This window comes from Panicum virgatum, chromosome 4N (assembly GCF_016808335.1).
Source record: "Panicum virgatum strain AP13 chromosome 4N, P.virgatum_v5, whole genome shotgun sequence".
NCBI classification, from domain to species: Eukaryota; Viridiplantae; Streptophyta; class Magnoliopsida; order Poales; family Poaceae; genus Panicum; species Panicum virgatum.
This window is the reverse complement of record NC_053148.1, coordinates 33,182,770-33,197,757: the sequence shown is the minus strand read 5'-3', so window position 1 is coordinate 33,197,757 and position 14,988 is coordinate 33,182,770. Positions and strand designations below refer to the sequence as shown.

At 41.4% G+C, this 14,988-nt stretch overlaps 1 protein-coding gene across 1 annotated transcript; it reads left to right on the top strand.

Annotated features, from left to right (window-relative positions):
- The first annotated feature begins 2,257 nt into the window (after positions 1-2,257).
- On the top strand, positions 2,258-14,219 carry LOC120670468 (protein SHORT ROOT IN SALT MEDIUM 1-like). The gene is made up of 24 exons (XM_039950564.1): positions 2,258-2,454; positions 2,589-2,707; positions 2,842-2,993; positions 3,110-3,241; positions 5,054-5,350; positions 5,439-5,459; positions 5,544-5,605; positions 5,864-6,631; positions 6,734-6,779; positions 7,229-7,321; positions 7,420-7,475; positions 7,598-7,706; positions 8,101-8,315; positions 8,400-8,463; positions 9,576-9,749; positions 9,851-9,881; positions 9,967-10,904; positions 11,025-11,099; positions 11,460-11,534; positions 12,293-12,751; positions 13,180-13,398; positions 13,503-13,544; positions 13,633-13,695; positions 13,887-14,219. The coding sequence occupies exons 3-24, from the start codon at positions 2,919-2,921 to the stop codon at positions 13,974-13,976; spliced, it is 4,104 nt and encodes a 1,367-aa protein (XP_039806498.1). The 5' UTR covers positions 2,258-2,454; positions 2,589-2,707; positions 2,842-2,918; the 3' UTR covers positions 13,977-14,219.
- Positions 14,220-14,988: the final 769 nt, after the last annotated feature.

Sequence of the window (14,988 nt, the reverse complement as noted above, 5' to 3'; positions counted from 1 at the left end):
TCAGAAGTCACGAGTTGATAGAATTGGAGCCCTCTTGTCCTTTTCTCCTCAGCTAGAAAGAAGTTAATCTATTTTCCCTACCACACCTATAGAGTATAGTAACGAAAATTTTCAGTTATGAAGAATGCAGGTGTAGAATCTCCGTGAAAAAATTTATACTATTTTACAAGTTGCTATCGTGCTACTCCCTCAGTACCAAATTATACATCATTTTGATTTGTTTAGGTTCATGACTTTTGTTATGCACCTAGATAAGAAAAAAAATTAAAATAACAAATATACATAATTTTGAACGAATAGAGTATTTTATACAATCAAATCAAAATAGTTAAAAGCATTTATTATCAAAAGGTGTATGCATCTCATGCATATAAGTTTTATGGAGGCACTAGTCACTAAAAAAATAACCACTGCTTAACTTAATTAGATCGTAGAAGATAAGTAAGCGGGTTCGGGCAGTTAGTCCTAGCTTATTTGGCAGAAGAGAGCCAGAGAACTTTACTTGAGGGAGATGCAATACTTCATTCTTCCATAGTCCTGCCAATAGTGTAGGCTCATATGACATGCGTGTATAGTGATACCAGGTTGCATTGTTTGGATGCCATTCGCACAATCCTAGCTTATGGTTTTTACATGTCTATGCGTGCCAATGAGACTAATTTACCACAGTAAGTTGCTTAGCTATACCTATGCGTAGATTTGCCTGTTCATTTGGATGGAAACATGGTTTTACAAATTTTCGAAAGACGAGATGCATGGTGTCGAGTAAAGTGCTCAAATCTTCCATTTTCACACTTGTATGTAAATTTGTACTAATTTTATCCTAAGGGTTAGACACGAGTTAGATGGTACCAGACCACCTTCACCGCTCCTCCCTATTACTCCCAGGTCTGGCTGTCCTATCCCCACCTCGCTGGAGCTCATCGGAGCCGAGCTCCCACCACCTCCACCCCTGCTCCACCACGGCACTGCCGCCACGGACCACCTCCGCCCCTCGCAAGACCTTCTTTAGATGCGAATTAACCTCCTTTTGTGTTTCCTGGGGGGGGGGGGCTCGCCGTCGCCAGATTTCGACCGGCAAAGGGCGCCCCCGCCCTGGAACTCTGGCCAGGGGTGACATTGCGAGCCCCAAATGTTTCCAGGGGGTTCCCTGCAAGTTCCAGGGACCCGTTGCAATTTCAGTTCTTGTTTTCTATCTTTTTCAATGAACTTGTAAAATAGATATAAATTCGTAGAAAAATTGTAAAAATGCAAACTCAAATTTTATGGAATTCTTATGATTAGATCTACAACTTTCATTACATGAATTTTCTCATATGATCACTGTAGGTTTTTCTAGGGTAAATGCAAGCTTAATTAGAGGTAAATTAGATCTTGTGATACATGCAGTGGATGGCTACCAATTATTGATAGTAGGTAACTTGTCAATATTTAAGCACTGTGTAAAATTTTGAAGGGCTTTGGACATGTTTAACTCTAGATTTGAATAAATCTTGGTTTACACTCAAGCTTGGTAGATTTATTTATTATGGTTGTTATATTATGTTTCTTGAGCTGAAACTTTTATAGAAGCCTTAGTCAGTCTCCATGATGCTATAGAAAAATTTGGAATCTTTTTTGACATACCTATATGACCTAGCCAATTTATACTAAGAAAAATAGTGGTAAATAGGAAAAAATAGTTTATCTGCTGGGCGAGCCCACGAACATTTTGCTGCAATCTAAAAATAAAAGAATAGCATTCCTGAGTCCTAGTCCTAGTTCGTCTTCTCGGGACATTTCACACTCGTACGATCTCCCCTACAACCTCCGGCAGCCCGATCCCCCGGTAGGATCCCCGGTGGCTGGTGGGCAGTTCACAATCCCGGACGGGAAGTCCGGTTTTCGGGAAAATTTCCCGTTCCCGGAACTGTCCAGGACGCATTTCCCGGTCCGAGTTTTTGGATTCCCGGATTCCAAATTCAAAAATCTAAAAGTTAAATTTTTTTGATAAAAACGAATCCCGGAATCACTGTAGCGGTAATGTGAACCGTGCTGGTGGGTCACCGGTCAGACACTGCCGTTTCCGACGGACGCTGAAAGAAAAGGAGCGAAGCCTCGAGGATTAAGGAACCAACGTTGGATCGTGGCTGCGGTGCTCGGAGTAACAGGAGCTGCGTACCCAATCCAACGGCTAGGAATGATGCAAATTATAACCACGTGGCTTTTGTAAAAAATCGGGCAAGATAAAACGGAGCCTCCTAGTCGTACAGGCGCACCCCCCCTATCTCTCGCTCGCCGAACCCCTAGCCCAAACCCTCGCAAGCCCTCACCGCCGCCGCCGACCCTCGCCGCTCTTCCGCCAGAGCGGCCCTCGCCTCCGGCTGCCGAGCTCGCTCTAGCTCGAAGACGCGGCGCACGGGGGACTCGCCCCCCATCCGACGCCATCGAGCTTCTTCATCCTACACCCCGAAGGTAAACCCTAGACCGTGTTCCTGGGCGGCGGATCGAATCTGTTAGTTCCGGTGGCTGGATTGGATTGGATTCGTTCCAGCCTCGTTCTTCGTTGGTGCTGAAACATGTAGGCTTTGCTTCTTCTCATCCCGCAGGCGCTTCGGAGCGGCCCTCGCCTCCGGCCGCCGAGCCCCGCTCTAGCTCGAAGACGCAGCGCACCGGGGACTCGCCCCCCGTCTGACGCCATCGGGCTTCTTCATCCTACATCCCGAAGGTAGTAAACCCTAGACCGTGTTCGTGGGCAGCGGATCGAATCTGTTAGTTCCGGTGGCTGGATTGGATTGGATTCGTTCCAGCCTCGTTCTTCGTTGGTGCTGAAACATGTAGGCTTTTCTTCTCATCCTGCAGGCGCTTGGTTCGTGGGCACAGAGTGTTTCGGCCGGGTACTGTGCCCCGGCAGGAGCCCCTAGGCGGGCGCGAGCGCCATGTTCCCTTCGAAAGGGCCCAGTCACTACGGCCAGCAGCCGCCGTATGGTGGGCAGCAGCCGTACGGCCAAATCGTAAGGCTCTGTGAAGAATCGGTCTATGTTTGCTTCTGTTTGTTGTTCAAAGCAGATTCCTTACATATTATCATTTGTGTTCCCACCCTTTTGGTTGGGAATTTGCCCCATTGCAGCCTGGTAGCACTGGATTTACAGCCTCAGCAGCGGCGGGCGGCGCCGATGGTGGTCGGTTTGGTGCCCGAGCTGGACAGGTAGGCGCTGCGCAGTACGGCGGGCCTTACGCATCAGTTTATGGCACACAACAGGTGGTTAACTATAACTGAAATTTGTTCCATTATTTACTTTTCTAGAATCGAAGATCATATGCAATTTATTAAATTTGCTAGTGTTATTTCTTCCTCATTAATGCGATTGGCGTGTTATTGTCATTTGTGCTGCATGTATCAGTGAGGAACCTTGATTAAAGGAAAATAGTAAAAGTTATTAGTTGTTAGTTAGATTCTTTGGAATGTAGCGAGGGTCAAAGCACCACGAAGTCACATGCTTTATCGAATTAGAATATTTGGTGGAACAGTATGGACGTTTATGATATACAAACTCTAAATTTGACCAGTGTTGAAGGCTGGTTTGGATGGGGTAGTACTTCCAGGTTAAGTAAATATTTATGAAGTATTTCTGGCTAAATTTCTATTGGGGTGTGCCTATCCTTCTTCCTATTCTGAATTGGAAATGCTCTGTTCGTTTTATCTACACTCGCGTGTAGCTACTCCCATCATCAGTATACTCCAGTGCATATGTCCGCATACTCATTTATCACTTTTGAGTATGTTAATATACTAATTCTAAGATACTTCAAAGGGATACATATGAAAAATTTCAAAAGTATCCCTATTTTTTAAATATATTATGATTATACCTTAGTACTAGTATATAAAAGTATGTCCATATACTCCATGTATGGCCACATACCCAATGTATATACCACCATATATGGCCACTTACATACTCTTTGTTGGGTCAGATACATCATATATCATGAGATACACACGTGGGAGTAGCTACAAGCAAGTGTAGAAAGGAATTTTCCTATATGCTTTGTCCTATCAGCAAAAATGGCAATTTGGAACACGTGAATACGACACTCAATGTATTTTTTTTGGAAGTTAGGTGTAAAAGATTGTCTACTTTTAGGAATTAGGCAAAGCAACTGCCCGTCATTTCCAGTGATCAATAATGCCTGGACAATCAGTGAACAGAAGTGAAATTGGTTAAACTACTGTGTCGTTGTTCTCATTTCAGAGACGTACTGTAGTCATTTATTAGGTTCCCCTGTTCCAGAGCATGCTAAGCTGTGAAGACGTGTTTCTTCATTGAAAGCTCATTTGGTCCTGCTTGGGGAGTCTTAAGTTCTAGTTTTCAACTGCAAAAAAAAAAAACTTAACTATCCTCTACTATTATCTTTTTTGGTTGCTTTTTTTGTACTTGTTTTGCTCTAACAATTTAGAAGCAGAATCTGGTGGTACTCGATGTTCTGTACTAATGCAGGTTGGGATCAGTATTTAAAAAATATCGACATGTTAAGAGGCCTGGGTAGGGCAACATACAGGTGTAGGGTAACATCCCTCAACAGAGGGATGCGTGGGAAAGGAGAGTTGGTGTCTGTTGATGCTGACTTCACCGACGTGGCCTTCAAGCTGCCTAATCGGTCGCCTGGCCTTGCTGTTTGGGCCCCTATTCACAGTCTCAAACCAACACCTAGTGTTAAGGTGTTGTCTTGGTAGAGTGATTTTTTACGCTGCACCACCAAGCACTATAGCAGTGTATATCACGCAGCTACAGCTAGCTTTTTAAAACCATGAAAACCAAGTTTGTAGCATGAAGAATGGGCTATGAAGGGATTTGTGCCGACGATTGATGTACACTTTGTTATTTCTGAATTATTTAACTGTGTTTTTGTTTAGCCCCCCTGTTTAGTCGCTCAGTCACCTTGTTATTATGTCAATTCCTGGTGGATCACTTGATTCAGCTGTTTCAATCATACGGTTAAAAGTCGTTTCATGTACTTCCCAGAATTTTGTTGATGAATATCAATTAAACATCCTCATTCTTTTCAATAGGTTGGTGGACTTGGTGGAAAAGGTCCAGCATCTTCAACTCTTCCTAGCTTGCCAACTCGTCCAACTTCGCTCTCTGAGTCATCTAAGTTCTCGTCTGCACCTGTGGGGTCTAGCCTGGCAAGACCAAATGATGACTATATGGCTGTGCGTGGATATGCACAGAAGCTAGAACAGTATGGCAGTGATTATCCACTAGAGAGAAGGATTTATGGTGAACACTCAACTAATCTTGGTAGGAGAGATGGTCTCAGTGATTTGGATAGAAGGTATCCTGATCATATGCCTGCTGGTCACCAGGTATCTCTCTCTGTTTTCCTTTTGCCTCCCCCCTCTAGATTGTAAATAACCAGGGCATTGTTGTAACCCTTCTTTTATTTTATCTCAGGTTCATGACCATATGGAGCAGGTAGAGTTTTATCTCCCTACTTATGGAACACCATTTTGTTCTTTGTGATAACGTATTGTCCATTGTATCCTGTTAATTTTCTAGGGTTCATCTATGCACCACCAGCAGCTCCTGAAAGGCCAGCTGCAGCCTGGATCTGATACAAGGTACACTATCACAGCTGCATTCTATGAAATGAATATATAATGTTAAATAATCACTTTCACCATCGTGCATGAACAGGATACTGCATCAATGAATGATCATGTGTTAAATAATCTCGGGCATAGCCCCTGTTCCTATTAGTTGTTTTTGGTACTTCTAATCGATATTGTTGGAAAACTAAATCAGTAGCTATCAATTGTGTGTTTATCCCTGCAACAGAACATAGCCCATGCACTGAGCATAGTATGCATTTCTGGCAGACAAGCCGATTACTTTGCAGGAAGGTCCGCTCCAATCCATCAAGCATCCCAGGAAATTGGTGCATATGGAAGAGTCGAAGCTGAGAGCCGCAACATGTCCATTCTTGGGACTGCTCCATACGTAAGACAGCAGGCAGCTTCATTGTTGGAAGGAGCTCCACGGACAAACATTGACAGCCTCTATGGACAAGGATCATCAAGTACTGGATATGGTGCAGGTCTGCCTCCTGGACGTGATTATTCCTCGGGGAAAGGCCTGCTCCACCCATCTTCGGATCCTGATTACCGAGATAGCATCTTACCCCGCGTACATCCGGGCATCTCAATGGTTGATGAACGTAGAGTTGATCGGATTGGTTATCGCCGCGAACAGGATATAAGAGATGAAGAGCGCAGAAGGGACCTAATGCTGGAAAGAGAGAAGGAGCTTGAATGGGAGCGGGAACGCGAGTTACGAGACTTGCGAGATCGTGAAAGAGAAAGAGAGCGTGAAAGGGAAAGGGACCGTGAAAGACTACTAAGAGAACGCGAAAGAGAAAGAGAACTGGAACGAGAACGCGAACGTGAAAGAGAAAGGGAACGCGATCGTGAAAGAGAATGCCTACGTGAGCGGCGGGAGAAGGAGAGAGAACGGGATAGAAAGCACGGAGCTGATCCAAGGCGGGAGCTCACTTCACCTAGAGTACCTGGTGATCGACGACGTTCTTCTTCTGTTAGATCTGAGAAGCCTGTTCGGCGAGTTTCCCCTCGACGTGAAGCTGTGCATAGGTGGACTTCCATGTTTCTTCTGCAGCTTTGTGGATGCAATAGGTTGCTGCTTCGTCTTTGGTGCAGCTTTTTAAACTAACATTTTTATTTGTTGTCCTGAAGGCATCGTCCACCTGTTAAAGAAATAAAGAGAGATTATATTTGCAAGGTAAATAGATAGCTGTGTTTGTCAGTGTTATTGCAGAAATCACTTGACATTTTTAGTTCTTCCCTAGCCTCCTTGATGCATTCCAATCTTAAGGTCCCCTGGTTCTTGTCCATCTAAAGCTGATTCTTTGTTGCTCCTTGGCTCCTTGCATCCATCGTCACCTATCCTTCCTTTTGCCTTTCCAGTAGGCTCCTCCCTTCTTGGTACAAGATCTTTGCTGTCTTTTTCTTGTATAGAGATGGAAACTCATGACTTCTTTGAGTTTGAAGAGCATTCAGGCCATGCCTTGATCGTTGATTGCACGAGAATACATGATCATACAGCCATGAATAATTGTCTTGCTTTCTTTATTCTCTCTTCCCTTTTTATAGTGATTACAACCTGTCGCAGGGGTTATTGTAGTTTTCTTCCTGTTATGAACTTAATGCTAACTCTGATGTTATTGCTAGGTTTTTCCATTTCGTTTCGTGGATGATGAGAGGGATTATCTGTCCTTGACAAAACGATATCCCAGACTTGCAATCACTCCAGAATTTTCTAAGGTCTGGCATTCTGTGCGTGACCTCATGCCGCTGATCAATATTCAGTGTGGAATTCAGCATTCTCTCTCTTCTCTAATTTGTCATTTACTGGTGTGCAGATTGTCTTGAACTGGGCTAAAGAAAACTTGAATCTTTCTCTGCATACACCAGTAAGGTATGCCTTTTATTGGGAATGCATTATTGTGCATACATACTGTTATATATGCTTTCCTTCTTGAAGTTCTCATGTTTCCTAAATTATGTAATTCCCACTACGTTGCAATTGCTGCAAAACAGTCTGGAGCATGATATGCATGATGCTGATGATTGTGCTGATGAAGGAGCAATGATCTCTTCTGAGAAAACGTCAAGCTCCGATACTCAAGTCACCATATGGAATGCAAAGGTTTCCACCTACAATTCTATGTTTCAGTATATGAATTTTATTAAGCTTTACATGTTGCAAGTTGTAGCTCAGGTGATTAACAGATAATTGCTGTTTTCGAGTAACTCATTTTGCTACTGTACGTGTTATATCGAATCTGCTTTATTACTATTGATATTTTTAGAAACTGAGAACCATCTGTTGTCCCATGCAAATACGTAGGTGTGTAACTTTGCGTGCTGGCTTGATCTTAAAATGGCATTCCCTTTTTTGGGTGTTGGTATGCTTGACTTGTGCATATCTTACTTTTGACGATAGGCATCATGTGGAATAGCAAATTTTGCAGTTTGTGACAACAATGATTTCCAAGTTACTATCCTGCTGCGGCGCTGCTTATTCATGTGATTGTGTGTAGGTACTATTGATGAGTGGCATGAGCAAAGGTGCCTTTGCTGAAATAACTTCATTGAGAAATACTGAGGAACGAGTTTTGCACTTGAACAATATCTTAAAATTTGCTGTGTTCAAGAAGGATCGTTCTCTTTTTGCAATTGGGGGCCCTTGGAATGCAGCAATAGATGGTGGTGATCCGTCAGTTGACTGTTCTTGCTTGATTCGAACTGCCATCAGGTATGCCATTATCAGACAAGGTATGATGTAAACTTACAGTTGTACTGATATTTATCTCATCTGGTATTTATCTAACTTGGACAGATGCGTTAAGGAGCTGGTTCAAGTTGATCTTTCTAATTGTACCCATTGGAATCGTTTTGTTGAGGTACATGTGAAGTTATTTCTTAGACTTTCAAGAAACTTGTATGTAGAGCATGCTATCTTTTCAAGGAAGATATGCTTGTACCACCCACTACTTTTACCTTGCCTGTCTCTTTCAAATTGAGAAATGGACATTCCTTTGTTTAGTAAGATAAACATGCCTATTTATGTTATTGCTGCCTCGTATAATGTTGCCAGTTCAATTACAATCTCAAATCCAGAATGATATCTTCACTGCATCATATTATGGATTCAGAATACCATTGATGTACAATAAACTTGTCAATACTCAATACAATTATCTACATTATACTACCTATGTAATGTAATATATATAACATGCGGATGTATATCATGGTTCAAACTTTGTAAGTTTTGACCAACAGTTAGATGGTGTATGTTGATTTTTTTTCGAGCAGCAGTGTATATATATTTAACAATGGGAAAGTGGTGCCATTGGATTTTTATTTCGTTTTGCACTGGTATATATTCGGCTTACCAAGCGATAGCAAGTCAAATAATGCATAAAATTAAGTACGTTGATTCATTTCAGCTAATTTGCACTTTCCTACTCTCCGTTTTTAAATATATTATGTTTAGGACAATCAAAATTGTTCAATTTTTAGAACTAATTAGCTTGTCCTAAATGCCATATGTTTAAGATGAACGTAAGTTAATTGACACTCCCTCCGTCCCAAACTACAAGTCATTTTAGGAATTCTATGACAGATTAACAAGGAGGTAAAATGACCATGTTTGCCACTATTTATTACCCATATTTGGCACTAATTGATTCTTGCATGCACATTCACTTTCTAAATAGGGTAAAATGACTTGTTTTCTGGGACAATTTTTGAATCCTATAGTGACCTTTTTTTTGGGACGGAAGGAGTACTCTCAAGCAGTTTTGCTTTCTCTCTATGCCTGATATGAACATCCTCGAGAGCTTTTGCTGAATTTCATCCGAAACAAAGCTGTCGTGTTCATATTTTAGTACGATTTGTAACTTGTGCGTTACAACTGGCCTGGATATCGTACTTTGTATCTGGTGTAGTCCATGCACTTCTCGCTACATGCTTGATGGAACATTAGCTGATCACATAAATAAACATGCAGGTCCATTACAATAGAATCGGCAAAGATGGACTCTTTAGCCATAAAGAAATTACTGTACTGTTTGTGCCTAATCTGTCGGATTGCCTGCCTTCAGTTGATGTATGGAAGAATAACTGGATTGCATATAGAAAATCAAAGGCAGAAAGGGAGCAGCTCACTATGAAAAAGGAAAAGGTACTTTGTCCTATTATTGTCCTTTAATTGTGTGAATATATTTTGTTTCTTTCTCTGGGGTTCTTACTAAAAGTAATGTATCCTTTGTTGCCTTGTTTCAGAGCCCTGGTGAATCAAAAGAGCAGACGCAAGGTTTGGAAGATTCATTTTGAATTTCACTGAATTCTTTTAATGTCTTTGAGAGCAAAATGTAAGCCACATCTGTTCACAATTTCAGGGGAATTGAGCAAGGGTAAAAGTATAGATGGTGGCCTAAAAGAGGGCGATGTTGGGTCCAGTGATATGAAAGATGATAAAGTTGATTCTGATATGGATCAGAAAGGTATGGATGTGGAAGGTAAGGTTGCTAAAGTTGAGGAACCCACTGAGAAGATGGGTGGAGATGTTGAAGCAAAAACTACAGAGGGCCCCTCTGCTGACCATGCGGCTGGGGATAAAAAGCCCATAAAAAAGAAAGTAATAAAAAAAGTTATGAAAGTTGTTCGGAAAAAAACAACCGCTGGAGCTTCAGCTGATAAATCTTCTACTGAGGACAAGAATATTGCAGCAGAATCTGCAAGCAAAACTGCAGGAGGTGGGCAGAGTCAACTGAACAGTGAGGATGCTGGAAAAGAACCGGTGGGAGCTGGCAGCAATCAGCAGCCTGAAGCAAAGAAAACCGGCAAGAAGAAAATTATTCGAAGGGTTGTTAAAAGAAAAGTTTCTGCTTCAGGGTCTCAGTTGACTGCTCCTGCTACCCCTGTCGAAACGAGTAAGAAAGAAGCAGTTCAGCCAGAGAAAAATCTTGAGAGTTCAACCGAAGCTGGAAATTCTCAGACCAAGCTGCAAGAAGGGTCCAAAACTTCTGCTGAAGATGTCTCAAGTCAGAAGGACCAGAAGGAAGAAGAGAAACCAGAGGAAAAGGTGCACACACTGACTGATGAAAAAAGTCCAAATGGTGATAAGGCTAACCACAAGGAAGTTGTAGAACAAAAAGATATGAAAAAGGATGGAAAGAAAGAGAAGACAAAGGATGATAAAGAGAAGAAGAATAGAGACATCAAGGTGGAGCCAAAGCTAAAGCCACTAAATGACTTGAAAGAAAAGAAGAAGTCTGATGAACCTCCGAAATATCCAGGATTCATCCTTCAAGCAAAAAGGAGTAAAGAATCTAAAGTATGGATTTCCCAGGAAATTTTCTTTCTGTTCCATATATTTTTTCTATTCAAACATGCTCATATGATATATGAATTGCCCAGGAGATGTTTATCATTTTCAAAGCTTTCTGTTTTTCAGCTCCGTTCGACATCCCTTTCGTTGGATGGCCTCCTAGATTATACTGCCAAGGATATAGAGGAGTCAGTGTTTGAGGTCTGTATTCTGTAAATATTTGATGCTTGTTAGTATTTCAACAGAGACTAACATGTGAACCTTTATATATTTTGCTGCTACCTAGTTAGTACATGGGAGCATATTGCAGCATAGAGTCTCTTAGGGGTGTAAATTGGTAATCCTGGTGCACCTCCAATCCTCTTTAGTCAAATATTTGTACTGCTTCCCCAAAATGAGGTCCTATTTTAGAAAAGTAGTGCAAATATTTGTACTAAAGAGGGTTGGAGGTGCACCTAAGGGTCACCAATTTGCACCCATAGAATCTCTTTTTAGATTTTGTGTTTGAGCTGACTCTCATGCATATATGTGATTTGATCTGTTCTTCCCATTCCTTTTCAGCTTTCTTTGTTTGCTGAGTCATTCAGTGAAATGCTTCAACACAGAATGGGTTGTGTTATACTGTCTTTTCTTGAGGTACATTCTTCAGCTCTGCAAATGATTTAGATTAAATAAATACTGAATAATTCTCTCCTTTTTTTGATTCATCTGAGATCTCTTCTGAGGCTTATTGTACTGTAGTATAATGTAAGAGCTCAGAGAACTGAGTTAACATCTTTTAGTGATTTATCATTATCAATTCTGGGATGCTTTGAGCAGCCTAAATCTGCATTGATATATTCTAAACCTAATGGTTCTATGCTTTGCTCTACTGCTGCCTAGTATTCAATAACTCAGTGTCAGGGCTGCTCTGATTCTCTTTTTCATGAGTTGTTGATTATCCTCACTTTGCGAGTACAAGTGAGACTGAAGCTGCTCTTTTCGAGACAGCAACTCACTCTAGTGTTAGTTGGATCCAGAAAATAGAAATAAGTATATAACTCGGGATTGCCAAATATAACTCGAAATCTGGATCAGGTGTACCTTGGTTAAGTTTTTAGTTTTCAATTGCTTGGGTACACTGGATTTTTTTCACTGTGTAGCTCTCATGATCAACCTTGACTTGGTATTTAGTGATGGTGCATTTTGTTTTATAGTGGAAGTTTGAAATTTTCTAATGTAAACTATTAGAGGCTGTAATAAACTTATGGTTACATACCATGCTATACCATGAAAGCATGAAAGTAGGTGTACTCATCCACGCTAAATGCTGTTATTGTTACCATGACCCCACTATGTTTTAGCCTTTTGACACATCGATATGTTTCAACACTTGGTTTGTTTTTTCTTCACAGAAACTGTCCAAGCGTTATGTTTTAAAGAGGAATCAACGTAAACGCCAGAGGGAGGAAGATCTAAAGAAAGAAGAGAAGAAATCCTTAGAGAAGCGACCCAAGACAGCTCATGAGGCCATAACTGAAAGTGCTGATAGTCCAGAGGGGGATGTTAAAATGACAAAAGAGGGTGAAGAAAAGATGAGCACAGATCGTTCAGCAAGTGTCCATGATGAGCAGTCAAAAGAGGGTCAGGTAAAATTAGGCACTGATCATCCGATCTCTAACCATGATGAACCAGCAAAAGAGAGTGGGGAAAAGATGAACTCACATTCAGAAGCTGCCCTTAAAGAAGCTGAAGCTGGTACAAAGATGGATGAGGAAGATCCTGAGTACGAGGAAGATCCTGAAGAAATAGAAATATATGAAGATGATGAGGACATGAATGATGCTCATTCTGAAGAGCCGACTGCAGAACAGGTATTATTATATTCTCTCATGTCTCATCATTTTTTTTGCAAAATACGTTGAGTCAGCTCTTCATGATTGTGAACTGCAATGTCATTTATCACCGTTTGTTTTCTTAGCATATGATGCTTTATGATGTGATTCCAATCAAATCCTGGGCTTAAATGGCTAATGGCAAGCACTGACATTGTCAATGTCATCTGGGCTATTACCATACTTCAAGTCCCTCTAGTGCTTGAGGCTGCCATTTTACAAATCTTACATCTTAGTTATAGACTTATAGTTAAGGTCTTGCAAAGTAGTATTTTTAGCTTCAGAAACAAAACGATCTCGTATTTTTTTGCATGTTGAGTTTCTACTTTATGCAAGAGGCATATAAAGCTAGTGCATAGAACTATTTCTAATCTGTGTCTGTGTGGCACCTCATTTTCTTGTGACAGAATGAGGATGACAGAGAGGCTAAGCCAGAAGTAGCTGCAGAAGATGGTACGAAGGAGCCTGAATTGGAAAATGTTGCTAATATCCATGGCAAAGCTGCTTCAGTGGAGGAAAAACAGTCTATAGCCGAGAAAGTAGACTCAGTGGAAGGTGGAGAGAAGGTAGTTAGTAAGGAGGTGAAGCCAGCAAAAGATGAGGTGGTTGATAAGGAACTATTGCAGGTAATGCTTTTTTCCCTGATGCTAAGAGTTAGTAACATACAATAATATAATTTGTTTGGCCCAGATTATGTTGTCATTATTATTTTTCTGTGTCCATCTTATAGGCCTTTAGGTACTTCGACCAAAACAGAGCAGGATATCTCAAGGTACCATACAAACCTGCATTATTATTTCAAATTCAATTCAGCTATTTTGATTACAGTGGTTACACATCATCGTTATTTCACACTTCAGGTGGATGATTTAAGATGTATTCTTCACAACTTGGGGAAGTTTTTATCAAGCAAGGATGTGAAGGTCAGATTCAATTCTGTTATCTAGAACCCCCTCAGCCTTGTAAACTGTGTACTGTTGTTGAACACAACAAATCTTTTGACAGTTGAATGTAGCTTCCTGGGGAGAAGTATTTAGTATATTCTATCTGTTTTCGTTGGTGTTCTCAATTTGTCATGGCTGTCTAACGATGGCTTGCTGTTTGCTGTCTGCAGGACTTAGTTCAAATTGCTCTTATTGAGAGCAATTCTGCAAGGGACAATCGCATACTCTATCCAAAGCTTGTGAAGATAGTTGACCTATGATCTGGAGTTGCGTGGACCTCTCTTAGCATTTTGAAGTCAACTATGATGGACTCTTTGTATTAGTTATAAATGGATTGGTTACCTGTTTGCGGATGAGCAGATTTTCGTTTATGTTTGGATGGTTTTTTTCTTACTCTTTTTTTATCATATCATAAACTTGGCAACCTTACTGTGCTGCATGCAGCAACGAAAATTGCAGTTCATAAATGCTTGCACCTGAGGGGAAAATGAATTTCGAGCTGATGCTTATTGGTGCCATGATATTGCTTTTGATCGTTTTAGCTTCGTTTACATTTCACTGGGAAGTTAAATTCGAATTTGGACGCCCTCTGATTCTGGCGGAGCGGGACAGGAAGCCGTTTTCCATCGAGACTTTGACCACTCTCCAAAGCAAATCTTTGCGGTGGTTTTACGAGCATCTATTTTCCGATCCGAGAAAAAAAAGGAAAGAGGTGAGGTGGTTTTGTGACTTTGTCGTATCATCAGTGCACTTAGGGTAGAGAGGAATTTTTGTACACTCCTTCGAGGAGGAAGGTGTGTTTTGATAAGAGAAATGTTTTAATAAGAGAAAAGTCCATATTCCTCTGAACTTATCACCGAGTTTTAAAAAATCCCTCTAACTCCAAAATGAGTTTTAAAAAATCCCTCTAACTCCAAAACTGGATATTACAATCTCATCTTCTCAAAATTATTTAAATAACCCCTGTGATAGTGTAGAGCGTTTTGAGGGTGGTTTTTGCTGATGTGGCTTTCCCTCTCTCACTTACATATGGTCAACTGTCATCATCTACCTCTACTCTCTTCCTCTCCTCCGCGGCTCCGCCGCAGGCTGTTGCCGAGGAACACCGCAGCAGATTGCCTCCGGTTTGTCCCCTACTAGGTGACGCCACAGGCAGGATTTCCACACGAATATGATGCTCTCCCACCCTTCAAAACCCAAGTTGAAGCCTTGCCTGAGCCACTCCCAAAACCTCACCGCCGCCACATCCAATCCAATCGGCCACTGCCCCAG